General features: G+C 42.6%; 1 protein-coding gene across 3 annotated transcripts in view; it reads right to left on the bottom strand.

The window, feature by feature from the left end:
* The window catches only part of PCCB (propionyl-CoA carboxylase subunit beta), a 96,124-nt gene that overhangs the window by 28,118 nt on the left and 52,127 nt on the right, over nucleotides 1–15,879 (bottom strand). For all 3 annotated transcript variants that reach the window (XM_030330453.1, XM_030330454.1, XM_030330455.1), the window contains 3 exons: nucleotides 13,848–13,956; nucleotides 10,662–10,782; nucleotides 8,297–8,378 (listed from right to left, as the gene is read on the bottom strand). In XM_030330453.1, coding sequence (XP_030186313.1) covers nucleotides 8,297–8,378; nucleotides 10,662–10,782; nucleotides 13,848–13,956 — 312 coding nt within the window. The remainder of the gene's footprint in view (nucleotides 1–8,296; nucleotides 8,379–10,661; nucleotides 10,783–13,847; nucleotides 13,957–15,879) is intronic.

Raw genomic sequence — 15,879 nt, 5'->3', positions numbered from 1 at the left:
TGTGAGTTTGAGGCCCCACGTCGGGCTCTGGTGCTGACAGCTCAGGGCCTGGAGCCTGCTTCAGATTCTGCATCCCCCTTTCTCTCCACCCCACCCCTGCTTGTGCTCTGTCTCTCTCTTTCAAAAATGAATAACATAAAAAAATTTTTTAAATACCTCAAAAAAAAAATCAGCAAATCCAGCTCATAGTCACATGACATTGATGCAAATATCCAAAATAAGATATTAACAAAATATCAAATTCCTTTTACTCAGGAATGTAGAAGAGTTAGATATTAGTAAATCTATTAAGATAAATTTATAAATAGATCTAGGGGGAAAAAAGATCATTTCCATAAATGCTGAAAGCATTTAAAAGATAATCAATACTTCCTTGATTAAGAAAAAACAGGTAGGGGCGCCTGGGTGGCGCAGTCGGTTAAGCGTCCGACTTCAGCCAGGTCACGATCTCGCGGTCCCGGGAGTTCGAGCCCCGCGTCAGGCTCTGGGCTGATGGCTCAGAGCCTGGAGCCTGTTCTGATTCTGTGTCCTCCCTCTCTCTCTGCCCCTCCCCCGTTCATGCCTCTGTCTCTCTCTGTCCCAAAAATAAATAAACGTTGAAAAAAAAAAATTATAAAAAAAAAAGAAAAAAACAGGTAAACAAGAACAAAATTAAAATAGAAACCAGTCATAGCTTTTGTTAACATGAAAAAAAGATAAAATCAGAAACACTAATGGCAGTCTCTCTGAAGTTAGGAACAAGACAATATGCCCACTATCCACAACCATTACTCGTCACTGTGATAAAATCTGGAGCTACAGGGCACTAGGTGGCTCAGTCAGTTAAGCGTCTGACTCTTGATTTCAGTTCAGGTCATGATCTCATGATTCATGAGTTTGAAACCATTGATGGGCTCTGTACGGACAGCGTGGAGCCTGCTTGGGATTCTCTCCCCCGCTCTGCCCCTCCCCTGCTCATGCTCTAATCTCTCTCTCAGAATAAATAAACATGAAAAAAAATTTTGGAGCTATAGACAACTCAAGCTGGACAAGACAAAGAAAGGGCATGGGGGTGCACATCTGGCCTATTCACTAGAATGTGACTTGTGCTCTTGGTCTTGGGTTCGTGAGTTCAAGCCCTAAGATGGGCATGGAGCCTACATTAAAAAATAATCAAAATTGGGGTGCCTGGGTGGCTCAGTTGGTTGAGCATCTGACATCAGCTCAGGTCATGATCTCACAGTTGGTGGTTCAAGCCCTTGTGTCAGGCTCTGGGGCTGACAGCTCACAGCCTGGAGCCTGCTTCAGATTCTGTGTCTCCATCTCTCCCCCTGCCCCTCCCTCACTTATGCTCTGTCTCGAAAAATAATAAAAATGTTAAGAAAAAAATTTCTTAATAAAAACTAAAGGGCAAAAATAATTGCCAGGAAAGATAGAACTATTTCATGTAATTACCATTTGAGAAGATGGCAAAGTAGAAGGACCCTAAGCTCACCTCGTCCCATACATATACAACACAGTAACATTCATACTAGCATAAATAATCCAGAAAACACCTGAAGACTGGCCAAAACTCCACACTAAAGGTAGAAAAAGAAGACACATCAAAGAAGGTAGGAAGGGTAAAGACACTGTCAGAAGGAAACGGACTGTGGCCATCCATGGTGGTGAGAAGCCAGTGGCCTGGAACAAGGGTGAAAAAACACTAGTTCACACTGAGGAGCCCCACACAGGGAAGATGAATCCCCATAATAGTTGGCTTTGTAAGTGAGAAGGGCTGGAGTCCACAGGTGAACACCCAACTCTTGATTTTGGCTCAGGTCATCATCTCAGGGTCATGGGACTGAGCCCCATGTCAGGCTCTACACTGAGTATAAAGCATGCTTAAGATTCTCTTTCTCTCTACTCCTCTTCCCCTCTCCCGTACTCCTGCTTTCTCTCTAAACTAAAACAAAATTTTTTAAATGAAAAGGGCTGAATTTTGTGAGTTCTTAAAACCAGTAAGACTTGAAGCATGGAATTCTTATTTATTATTTTTTAATACTTATCTATTTTTGAGACACACAGAGAGAGAGAGAGGACACACAAGCAAGCAGGGAGGGGCAGAGAGAGAGGGAGAGACAGGATCTGAAGTAGGCTCCATGCTAACAGCAGAGAGCCCCATGCGGGGCTCCAACTCATGAACCATGAGATCATGACCTGAGCCTAAGTCAGACACTTAACTGACTGAGCCACCCAGGTGCTCCAAAGCCTGGAATTTTTTAAATTGGAGGGCTGGGCTCTGGGAGAGCCAGGAGGGCTTAGGAATTAGATTTCCCCACCCTTAACAATACAGCACAACAGCCCTCAGATATACAGCCTGGAAAAAGCAGTTTGAAAACTGCTGGGGCAGACAGGAGGGAGAGTGATTTACTCATCTCAGAGCAAGGCCAGAGACAGAGGGATCAAAGGGAGACCCCTCCAAGAACAAAGGAGCTATTATGTGCCATTTCTCTCCCCCACACTCCCCAGCACAAACACAGGGCAACCTACGGGGATCACTGCAGTGAGGACACAAACTTACTTACACCAAGCCCCACCCTCTCTGTGCTTCAGTGGATCTGCCCATCCCAGTCAGTCTTGCTTCAGGTCCCCCAGAAGACTGGCACAAACCACACCAACTTGTCTCCCAAATGGTACATTTTGCAGGACCTCAGTTCTGGCAGCAGTGGCAGGTCTCATTTTATAAGCAGACCAGCACACACCTGGTTAAAATACATCCCATCCCTGCTGGGGATGAAACAGTGCCCACAATAGGCAAAGTCAGTCTCTGCAGACAACTAGACTGAAGGAAAAAGAGACCAAGACTCAATAGAAGAGCATACGCAACACAAAACAGGAGACACCCCTAAAACACCAGGCTCTGGCGAACAGGGACACTACACTGCAGGGCACTACAGGATCTCTTCTTCATAGGGCTATTACCTTTAAGAACATGAGACGTAGCTGATTCTCCTAACACAAAGAAAAAAGACACAGAGTTAGATAAAATGAAGAGACAGAGGAATATGTCCCAAATGACAGAATAGGCCAAAACCATACCAAGAGACGTAAGTGAAATGGATATAACTAATATGCCTGATAGAGAATATAAAGTCATGATAAAGATACTCACTGAGCTTGAGAAAAGAGTAGAGGACATTAGTCAGACCCTTAACAAGAGATAAGGACTAGGGGCATCTGGGTGGCTTAGTCAGTTAAGTGTCTGACTCTTGATTTTGGTCAGGTTATTAACTCATGGTTTGGGAGTCTGAGCCCCTCGTTGGGTTCTAAGCTGACAGTACAGAGCCGCTTGGGATTTTATCTCTCTCCCCATTGCTCTCTGCCCCTCCCCCACTCAGCTTGTGCTCTCTCAACATAATTTTTAAAAACTTTACAAACACAAGATATAAAGACTGAATCAGAGATATGAACACAATAAGTGAAATAAAAATAAACTGGGGCGCCCTGGGTGGCGCAGTCGGTAAGCGTCCGACTTCCAGCAGGCACGATCTCCGAGGTCCGTGAGTTCGAGCCCCCACGTCAGGCTCAGGGCTGATGGCTCAGAGCTGGAGCCTGTTTCCGATTCTGTATCTCCCTCTCTCTCTGCCCCCTCCCCCGTCTCATGCTCTGTCTCTCTCTGTCCCAAAATAACATAAACGTTGAAATAAAATTAAAAAATAAATAAATAAAAAAATAAATAAATAAACTTGATGGAATAACTAGACGGATAAAGGAACGAATTAATGATGGGAAGATCAGAGTAATGGAAAGTAACCATGCTGAATAACTGAAGGAAAAAAATTATGCAAATTGCAAACCAGTCTGAGATCTCGGTGACTCAATCAAGCATAATCTATATATTGCATTATAGATCCACAAGAAGAGACAAGCAAGGCAAGAACATTTGTATTGAAGACAGTAATAGCTAAAAACATCACTAATCTTGGGAAAGAAACAGATATCCAGATGCAACAAGGTACAGAAAGCACCCCCTGCCCCCAAAATCAACACAAGGCAGTCCACACCAAGACAAACAGTAATTAAAATGGCAAAAGCAGTGCAAAGAAAAAACTTTTAAAAAGCACCAAGAGGAAAAAAAAAATAGTTACGGTTAAGGGGAACCCCGTAACATCAGTGGATTTTTATAGGAAAAACTGCAGACCAGAATGACTAGTGGCATGACATATTCAAAGTGTCTGAAAGAGAAAAATCTGCAGCAAGAATATGCTATCCAGCAAGGCCATCATCAGAATAGAAGGAGAGATAAAGAGTTTCCCAGACAAACAAATACGAAAGGAGTTCATGACTACTAAAGCAGCCCTGCAAGAAATATAAGAGGACTCTTTGATGTGGGAAAGAGACCATAGGTCTCGAAAGTATAAAAAGTGAAATACTAGCAATCTGAATCCAACATTACATTAAAAAAAAAAAAAAAATCAAACACCATGATGAAGTGGGATTATTCCTGGGTTACAACAGTGGTTTAACATTTGTAAAACAATCAATAAAAGAAAGGATAAAAACCATATGAGCATATCCATAGATGCAGAAAAACATTTGACAAAGTACATGCATGATAAAAGCCCTTGACAAAGTAGTTTCAGAGGGAACATACCTCAACATAATAAAGGCCTCATATAAAAACCCACAGCTAACATCATACCAATGGGAAAACATGGAGAGCTTTTCCCTTAAGGTCAGGAACAAACAGGGATGTCCACTCTCACCATTTTTATTCAACATAGTACTGGAAGTGCTAGCCACAGCAATTAGACATCTAAATAAGTAAGTAAATAAATAAATAAATAAAATCCAATTGGGAAGGAAGTAACTTTCAACTATTTGCAGATGACATGATACTATACATAGAAAACTCTGAAGACTCCACCAAAATCTACCACAATGATAAACAATTTCAGTAAAGTCACAGGATTCAAAACCAACATACAGAAATCTGATGCATTTCTATACACTGATAATGACACAGCAGAAAGTGAAATTAAGAAATTAATCCCATTTACAATTGCACCAAAACCAATAAAATATCTAGGAATAAACTTAACCAAAGAGATAAAAGACCTGTACTCCGAAGGAATTTCAAGAGGACACAAAGAAATGGAAAGACATTCCATGCTCATAGATTATAAGAATATTGCTAAAATGTCTATACTACTCAAAGCAGTCTACAGATTTAATGCAATCCCTATCAAAATACCAACAGCATTTTCACCAACACTAGAACAATACTAAAATTTGTATGGATATCCAAATAGCCAAACAATCTTGAAAAAGAAAAAACTGGAGATGATACCATTCCAGACTTGTCATTAAATTACAAAGTTGTAGTAACACCAGTTGTCATATGTATATAGAAACAGACATATAGGTCAATGGAACAGAATAGAAAACCCCAAAATAAACCCACAATATAGTCAATTAATCTTCGATAAAGGAGGAATGAATATGCAATGGGAAAAAGACAGTCTCTTCAACCAATGGTACTGGGAAAACCAGGACAGCTATATGCAAAAGAATGAAAGTGGACCACTTCCTACACCATACGCAAAAATAAACTCAAAATGGATTAAAACCTAAATAGGAGACCAGAAACCTTAAAAATCCTAAGAGAGAACACAGGCAGTAGTGTCTCTGACATTGGCCATACCAACTAACATTTTTCCTAGATAGATCTCCTGAGGCAAGGGAAAACAAAGCAAAAATAAACTATTGGGACTATTCAAATGAAAAGCTTCTTCACAGTGAAGGAAACAATCAACAAAACCAAAAGGCAACCTACTGAATAGAAGATATTTGCAAATGACATATCTGATAAAGCTAAAGTTTGCAGCCCAGCATACCAAACAGGCAAGAGCAACAGAGTTCCTGAGAGCTTCAGAGGATTCCTCTTGAATCTTTTCCCAGCTGTACTGAGATATAATTGACATATAATACTGTGTAAGTTTAAGGTTGTACCCCTTGAATCTTAATCTGACTGCTGATCAGCATATGCATGTGAACAAAGTATCCAAACTATGTAAAGAATTTATACAACTCAACACACCCGAACAAATAATCCAATTAAAAAGTAGGCAGAACACATGAATAGACATTTCACAAAGAAGACATCCAGATAACCAACAGACAGAAGAAAAGATGCTCAACATCATACATCATCAGGGAAATGCAAATCAAAACTATAATGAGATATCAGAATGAAACAAGTGTTGGTGAGGATGTAAAGAAAAAGGAACCCTCGGGGCGCCTGGGTGGCTCAGTCGGTTAAGCATCCGACTTCGGCTCAGGTCATGATCTCACGGTCCGTGAGTTCGAGCCCCGCGTCGGGCTCTGGGCTGACAGCTCAGAGGCTGGAGCCTGTTTCAGATTCCGTGTCTCCCCTCTCTCTGACCCTCCCCCCGTTCATGCTCTGTCTCCCTCTGTCTTCAAAAATAAATAAGGTTACAAAAAAAATTTTTTTTTTAAAAAGAAAAGGAACCCTCGTGTGCACTCGGTGGGAATACAAAGTAGTGCGGCCACTATGGAAACGGTATGGAGGTTCCTCAAAAAGTTTAAAAATAGAATACCCTACAATCCAGCAATCGCACTATTGGGTATTTACCCAAAAACATAAAACGCTATTCAAAGGAATACATGTACCCTTATTGTTTATAACAGCAGTATTTACATTAGCCAAGATATGGAAGCAGCCCATCGATAGATGAATAAAGAAATGTGTGTGTGTACAACACACATGCATTGCGCGCGGCGCGCGCGCGCCAACACACACACACACACACACACACCACACACTGGAATATTATTCAGTCATGAAAAAGAATGAAACCTTGCCATTTGCACATTGAATGCATGTAGCTAGAGAGGGAGACAACCAAAGGCCCAAATTCCAGTGAGGAGGAAAAAGAGACAAAAGAGGTTTAAATGAAAAGGAAGAAAAGACTTGGACAGCATTAAACACAGATATGGGTTAAGAGGGGGTTTTGCTAGCGGGACAAGTTAAAGGGAGAAGACAGTTAAGAGATTTATACAAATCAATCAAGCAAGCAAGACCCCAGATGGGGAAGGATGGTGTCAGAAGTTCAGGTAGAGGAACCTCATTCTGTAAGTCTGGGAGACATGGCAGGACAGTGGGATGCAGCAAAGGAGAATCAGGGGACCTGATGACAGAGACCCCTATTTTACCTTCTTTAAACTTAAAACTTTCTTGGACTTAAAACTACCAATGCCATGTATACTTTTGCTCTCCATCTCTCTCAATCACACAGTGGATTCCTGAGGGCAGGGATTTTACCCTTCATGGTGTCCTATAGTTACAGCACTGAGAACAGTGCCTGGTCATTAGTATCCAGCAGAATGGCAGAATCCAAGCTGGACCAAAAAGGCAGAGGCCAGGAGGACTAGGGGCTCCAGAGGAAATGGGAAGAGTGGAACTGGAGAGTCAGGGAGCAGAGGCAGTGGGAGGGAGACAGGGGCAAGTATGCAGAATATGGAGAGTCCTGAAGGCTGAGGTCAGAGAAGGGCATGCTCCTAGCGAGGTATATTTTTCACAGCTCCAAATGGTTGCTCAACAGGCTGAAGAACTGAGCAATGAGGAGGAGTTGAATCTGGCCACTGCTGCTGGCTCATGCTGGTTCCCCAAAATACAGGAGAAGGGTACTCTAAGTCTGGGAAAGGTTGGAACACCGATGTCCTCTTGGGCACATCAAGCAAGGACTGCTGAGAGCACAGCATGCACCTAAGAATGTGCAGGAGACAATGGCCATGTCCCAGCTTGCCCCAACACTGTTTCACTTAATGATCCGGGAATCTGCCACACCGAGAAAAAGGTGGTACAAATGACTCTTATCATCCTCAGAACCACACATTCCCCCTCTAACTTGTCAAAGGATACCTTGTGTATCTCTAGAGAAACAAATGCCCTCTAGGCATAAGATTCCAAAGATACCTAACAAAAAGACTCCCTGGTTTCGACTCCAGACTTTGGGGTCATCAACTCTTCTCCCTGCACCTCACAGTGCTGTCTAAAGACCCCTGAAACCTCCTGACCCAAGTGGCTCCTACCCCCAGCCCTCAGGTCCAGGAGAAGCAGTAGAAAGGCTACCGCCACTATTTCTTCCTAGAACACACTAACGAGTGGCCCCTGTTCTGTGCCCAACCCATGCTCTGCCTCTGTTGCCCAATGTTAAAGCCTGTGGATTTGGCATTTCCTCCATATGCCAAAGCACAGGACCATGGATGTGGCTGAGCTAGCACAGACAAAACCAGCAGATGTGGCACTTACAGAGTGTATGATGTCCACCATGTTGTAGGCTTTGGTCGATTCCGAGGGGACAATTGTGTCAAGCTCAGGAACCATACGGTCACTTTGGACAGAAAAAGAAGCAGATACAATCAAGACAGGAAGAGCCATTTGCCTTCTGTGGCTGGGGGATGGGAGAAACGTGGGAGCAGAGCTGATTCTGTCCCTGCTGGGCTTGCAAAGTAGTCCCAAAAGATGCATTCCTTTCTTACCACCATATCAAACTGAAAGGAGTTTGATATTAACCCAAAAGATCTTTGTTTTCATTCAGAGGGAAGAAACGAGCTTATTCTCCTCAATGTGGTTCCTTCATTTATCCCCTCTGAATACCTCCTACATTCCAGGTACAGTATGGGGCACTACAGGACACTGTAGTGAACAAGACACTGTTCTAGCAAGTCCTACTCTCACTTTCTGAGACACTGAAAATAAAAGAACAAGGACTTGGAAATGCAAAGGCAGAGTTCTGTTACTCAACATTGTGGGTTCATATTCCCTGTTGGAAAATAAACCTGCGAAAGCTCCTTTTTAAAAAAGCAAAACTGGGGGGCGCCTGGGTGGCGCAGTCGGTTAAGCGTCCGACTTCAGCCAGGTCACGATCTCGCAGTCTGTGAGTTCGAGCCCCGCATCAGGCTCTGGGCTGATGGCTCAGAGCCTGGAGCCTGTTTCGGATTCTGTGTCTCCCTCTCTCTCTGCCCCTCCCCCGTTCATGCTCTGTCTCTCTCTGTCCCAAAAATAAATAAACGTTGAAAAAAAAATTTTTTTTAATAAAAAATAAAATAAAAAATAAAATAAAATAAAAAAGCAAAACTGGGGTGCCTGAGTGGCTCAGTCGTTTAAGCATCTGACTCTTAATTTCAGCTAAGGTCATGAACTCATGAGATCCAAGTCCCATGTCAGGCTCTGCTCTGAGCACAGAGCCTGCTTAAGGTTCTCTCCCTCCCTCTCTTTCTGCCCTTCTTCTCTTGTGCTCATATTTCTTTCTCTCAATAAAAAAAATGAGATACAGTACATTTAATTTTTAAAAACTAAATATTAAAAAGTAAAACTGTAGCCCCCCTGGTGGGGAGAATCACTGAGGACTAACTAGTCACCCAGGCTCATGGCGTTCTGCTTCCTCATGCACCTTTGTGGCTGAGCAGAGAGCCTGACAGGGCCCACACCCACACCACAGGAGGGCTCAGCAGCAATGTGTCACTCTCCCACATGCTCTCATCCCCTCCTGCTCATGCAGGCAGGCAGGGACTGTTCTGGCCCTGACATGTACAGCTGGGCTGAGGTTTGACTTTGGTAAAAGCCACATGCCTCAAGCCCAACTTCCCAGAGAACTCCACATAGGGGGATACTGGGTACAGCCCTACCAGATAAAGTCCTCCCTTATTTTTCATTTGCTACTTATACATACAGCTACTCTTGGATCAATGGAGAGGAGATATGACTGGAGCTAAGCAGGCTATTCAGTCATTCCTAAGCCCCTGGGCCCTAATACCTTCAAATGATGTCGTAAATTTTTCAAGAATCCCAAATAGTACAGTTGCTCAGAAAAGGACGCTGTGTCCATCGTTCTGGGCCTATAACCACCTTCCTTTTCAAGCCTACACATAATATACCACTGGTTAGGTCCCCTGAAGAGTGGGGCTGAGGCATGTGGAAGCTCAGGTCCATTCCACAGAACAGTGTCTAAAAATGGCTTCTTACTAGGAGACAGAATTCTAAATTTTTTCTGCAAAACAAAGTCCAGGCCAAGTGAGTTTGAAGTAGCTGGAGTCTGAAGTTTGAATCTCAGAATGGAAACAGAATGGAGAAGAAAACAGCCAGAGATCTGGAACAATAGTTCCCCAAATGAGCCTCTGGCTCACTTGATGATGTAACCCCATGAGGCAGTGGCCCCAATAATAAGGAGAAAGTGTTTACTAGGTGGCCAACAATACACCTTCCCCTGGACTGCCCGGGCCTCTGGCCACAAGCAGATGGGTATAAGCACATTTTCAAAAGGGCATGCTGTCTACATCATTTCACATTTCATGGCAGAACAAAAAATATTTCCAATTCTGGACAAATCAAGACTTATAGAACTGGGGGTGGGGGCACTTTTTACTCCCAAGTTATTTTTCAGATATTACAGAGAGGAAAAAAAATGAATACAAATAAAATTTTTCTTTTCTTTGCTCCTGTACCCAGACATGCCACCACCATGCCAACACCTAGGAGCCTCGCTGGCTCCACTCCACAATCCACTCCAAGCTGCCCAATAGGGCAGAGCCTGGAGGGGCTGCCAGGGCAGAGGAGCCAGAAAAGGGTAAGCCAACCTGCACAACGAGAGCTGGTGCCCTGGCCTGTAACTCACCTGGGATCATGGCATTCACGGATGGGAGCTGGGTCCTGGTTGCTGAGGGGCAGATAGTTGAAGAACTCCCGGAGATTACACAAGGCATCAACATCATTTTCAAAAGCTCTGTGGGCAACACCTGAAAAAAACAGAGGGGCTATAATAGGCCCAGACACCTGTCAGCCCACAGATGCTGTTTCGTGTCCACCTGCCACTCCTAGGGCATGTTGGCAGGAGACCGTAGTAACACCTCTATGAGGATGGGATACCACACATCTTCAGGCTGACCTCCAATTTATGCAATCTGTTCCCTCTGCTCTGTACCCACACCTCTGCAGGGTCACTCCTTTCTTTATTCCCTGCAGCCCTCATGTGCCTCCCCATCCTTGTGGGAGCTCTCTTCATACCCTTCCCTGCAGCACTGGTCTGTCCATTTCCTTGTTTCCTGCATGACATCTCCTCTAGAATATCAGCTCTAACAGGGTAGAGAACAGGCCCATCTTAAACCACTATAGTCCCACATCAAGAATTACACCTCACTACAGGTCACTTAGCTTTCAATACAGCTGAAAAACAAAAAAATAAAAGAATAATGGCTGGCACATAATGTCATGGTACTCAGCAACGGTGGAGGGGAAGGTGGGGAACCATCTGCCCTAGTGAGGAATGAAGCCATCATTCCTCAAGAATACTCTGAAATCACAGAACAGCCAAATAACGCCACAGACATGACAAAGTAGGGCCAGAAACTCTCTCCAGAATCCCTGCTTCCACCATTTCCCCTACCATCTCTTCTCACAGCAGCCAAACTGGGTTTTTTAAGCCAGATTATGTCATGTCTCCAAACACCCTCTTGCTGTTCACTCAACATGCCAGCCACTTCCCTTCCTCAGGGCCTCTGCATTGCCTATCCCCTCTGCCTGCAGCTTTTCTCCCTTTGGTGTTCATGCAGTTAACTCCTTCAGATCTGCTCAACTGTTACCCTCACAGTGCGGCCTGCTCTTACCACCCTATTTCAAACTACAGCAACCCCAGGCCCTGTTCTACTTTTCCAGAGCACAGATTATCTTCTACCATACTATACAATGTCCTTATTTTAAGTTTATTTATGGTCTACATCCTGTACTAGAATATAACCCCATATGGGCAGGGATCTTTGTTTCTTTCACAAAGGTATTCCTAGCACATAGAATAATGCTTGACACACAGGCACTCAATGAATATATGCTGAATGAATGTTTCGTGTTCAACACAGAATTCTTTTATTCAAGAAATACTTATAAATTGGTGCAGCCACTTTGAAGGACAGCATGGTAGTTCCTCAAAAAGGGAGAGTTACCATTTGACCTAGAAACTCCACTCCAAGGGAAACAAAAACATGTCACACAAAACTTGTACATGAATGTTTACAGCAGCATGTTCACGACAGCCAAAATGTGGAAGCAATCCAAGTGTTTAAGTGATGAATGAATAAAATGTGGTATATTCCTACTCTGAAATATTATCCAGCAATAAAAATGAGGTACTGATCCATGCTGCAACATGGATTAACCTTAAAAATGTTATGCTAAATATAAGAAACAGCTCACAAAAGACCATTATCACATGACTCCTAGACAAAGGAATAGAAGGTAGATCAGTGACTGCCTAGAGGTAGACTATTTGGGGGAATATGGGGAGCATATGCTAATGGATGCAGGGCTTTGAGGGGCAATAAAAGGTTCTAAAGTTGTGGTGATAACTGAAAAACACTAAGCATATAAAATCATTGAATTATATACTTTAAATGAGTATGTCACAAATATAAAATGTAAACTGTATCTCAATCAAGCTGTTTTAAAAAGAAAAAAAATATGTATAGGTCTTGCTCTGGAGATATACAGGTGAATACCTCAGATGTCACCAATACTTAACATTATTTTAGATCCCAGTGAAAAAGAAAAACATCTGGGGTGCCTGGGTGGCTCAGTCAGTTCAGAGTCCGACTCTTGATTTCAGCTCAGGTCATGATCTCACAGTCGCGAGATCAAGCCCTGCATCAGACTCTGCACTGAGCATGGAGCCTGCTTAAGATTTTCTCTCTCTCTGCCCCTCTCCCCCGCTCACACGCTCTAAAAATAAATAAAAAATACTGCTGCCATTTAAGCCCTGAGACAAGAGTGAGAGGACCAGCTGTGGGAGAATCAGCAATGAGAAGGTTCTGATTCTAGCTGTGTGCTGGAGACTGCTAAACAGAGCTGACGGCTGAGGGAAAGGAATGAGTCAAAGTTGATGCCAACCTGAGGTGGGAGAGGAAATGTATAAATTGGTCACACCGGCTTCTCACTGCTTTGAAATCTTTCCAAGAGGCAATTTCTCCTGCCTTCAGTTATACTGCTTCTGGTGTCATAGACAATCCTTACACAATTTGGTGTCTTCTTCCAAGAAAATATGAAATTCCAAATATCACTCTAACAACAAATGTCTTCATTAATGTCAGGTTCATTCCCTGCACCCAATTCTATGCCACTCTACATAAATAATACCCTTTGTTTCAATGCCCACGTACAGAATAATCTTTACACATTTTGAATTCAGCATGTGTAACACATAACCCCAAAGAGGTGAAAATGTGGGCCATGACCATCACATTATGACTGTACCTGACCAAAAGCAATTGGTAACACTGCCATCTCAGACATACCCAACTTTGGATTAAAAAAAGTCACACTAGGGGCGCCTGGGTGGCTCAGTTGGTTGATCGTCCGACTTCGGCTCAGGTCATGATCTCATGGTCTGAGTTCGAGCCTCGTGTCAGGCTCTGTGCTGACAGCTCAGAGCCTGGACCCTGCTTCGGATTCTGTGTCTCCCTCTCTCTTGCCCTCCCCTGCTCGTGCTCTCTCTCTCTATCTGTGTCAAAAATAAATAAACATTAAAAAAAAATTTTTTTTTAAAGTCACAATTTTTTTTAAAGATCAAATGTTATAACCACCATTCCAGTTACTTTTAAAATTTTAAATAATATCAAAGCTTTAGTAGTAACTGTTTTTAACAAATTTAAGCTACTAAATCGATCTTTATTATTATATCTATAGTAAATATACCATACCACAGCCCTCTCAAATTCTCAATTAAGTGATATTTATAAAACATTATAACTATTTCTTGGGCAGTGCCCACTTCTCAGTGTTTAAAAACAGTAAGGTGAGCCTCAAGGCCTCTAACCTGACATGGTGGTATGGGTCCTGGCACCACCGAGCTCCTCCTGAGTAACATCCTCATTGGTGACAGACTTCACAACATCCGGGCCAGTGATGAATAGGTAGGAGGTGTCCTAAAATCAGAATTCCAAAAGAATCAGTCTCAGAACACCAGAGCTACATGGAGCCTTAGAATTTACACAGCCAAGACAAATGCAGAGAAGTTAGTGATGTGGGGACAGAACCAGATTAGGAGGTCACTCAAAGATACCTATCCAAACTAAAGACTCAAAGTTTCCTTGTCTCACTACCAACAAAATTGTTTTTTCCCCCAAATATTTTATTTTTCAGTAATTTCTACATCCAACATGGGGCTTGAACTCAGAACCTGGAGATCAAGAGTCGTATGCTCTACCAACTAAGTCAGCCAGGTACCACAACTAACAAAATCTTCACTGCGCGGTTTTGTCTCAGCAAAATTATCAGCCATGTGGCTAACATTTCAGGGTCATTCATCTGTAAACACCTTAACGGGCGGCCTTATTCAGAGATCACTGGGCACCACCATTTTTCTAAAGCACTTCATGGGATTCTGTCCTTAAAGTCTAGGTACTATTATCACCCCCATTTATAAATGAGGAAACTGAGTCACTGTGACAGTATACAGTTTACCTAAAATTAACCAACCATCATAAGTGAAGCCATTTGAAGACCATGATAATCAATGCTTTGGTGTTTCAAGAGGGTGACAGACTTTTTAGTTTCTAATTTAAAGATGAAGGGAGGGGCGCCTGAGTGGCTCAGTTGGTTAAGCATCTGACTCTTGATTTCAGCTCAGGTCATGATCTCATAGCTTCAGGAGTTCAAGCCCCACAACAACTCTGCACTGACAGCGCAGAGCCTGCTTGAGACTCTCCCTCTTTGTCTGCTCCTCCCCTACTCGCACTCAGTCTTTCTCAAAAATAATCAATAAAAAACTTTTAAGATAAAGGTATAGTGTAAAAAACTTAAAAAGAATAGAAGAACAGTAGAATGTAAGTCTATATCCAAGCCCTTATTTCCAGGCCTCTAATTTCCCTCCCCAAAGGCAACTACTATCAGTTTCTCTCCTTACAAAACATCCATACATATGTGAAGAATAATAGATAGATAGATAGATAGATAGATAGATAATCTGTCCTTTTATTTTCTTTCCAGTGTTCTACACAGTTTTGAATCTTCTTGAAAACCATTCCCTATCAGTATAGTAGGATACATATAATAATTTGTCACCTACCAAAAGTCATTTAGAATATGTCCAGTATTTCGCTATAACAAGCATTTCTACAGTAAATATCTTACTAGAGTCATCTCTCTCAGCTCACTGTTCATTTTCTTTGCCCATTTTTCTATTGGAAATTTGTTTTTGTGTACTGAAGAATTAGTCCTTAGACTATTATGTGTGTTTTATCAGTCTATTTTATGGATCCTTGGTTTGGAATGCTACTAGAAAGGTCTTTCTTCCCTATTCCACACAGACTTATAAATAAATGTTCACAGAAGCATTATTTTTAACAGTCACAAACTGGAAAACAACCCAACGTCCATCAACAGGTGAATTTCAAAATAATTATCCCAAGTGAAAAGAGCCAGCATCCACCCATTCCACCCCCCCCCAAAAAAGGTATACAGTTTTTGTATGTTTTATACATGGAAAATGTCATTTTGTATGATTCTGTTTATGCAACATTCTAGAAAATGCAAATTGGTTTATTGTGATAGAAAACAAATGAATGCTTACCTAAAGACAGGGCTGAGAGGTAGGAGAAATGGATTACAAAAATACAGGAGGAAACTTTAGGGGGTTGGTGGCTATGTTTATTATCTTGACCGTGGTCATGGCTTCACAACTGTATACATGTGTCAAAACTCAAACTGCACAACTTAAATATGTGCAGTTCATGATAAAATTATGCCTCCAGGGGCGCCTGGGTGGCGCAGTCGGTTAAGCGTCCGACTTCAGCCAGGTCACGATCTCGCGGTGCGTGAGTTCGAGCCCCGCGTCGGGCTCTGGGCTG

This window comes from Lynx canadensis, chromosome C2 (assembly GCF_007474595.2).
Source record: "Lynx canadensis isolate LIC74 chromosome C2, mLynCan4.pri.v2, whole genome shotgun sequence".
NCBI lineage: Eukaryota > Metazoa > Chordata > Mammalia > Carnivora > Felidae > Lynx > Lynx canadensis.
The sequence above is the reverse complement of the archived record's forward strand: the minus strand, read 5'-3'. Positions and strand labels throughout refer to the sequence as shown.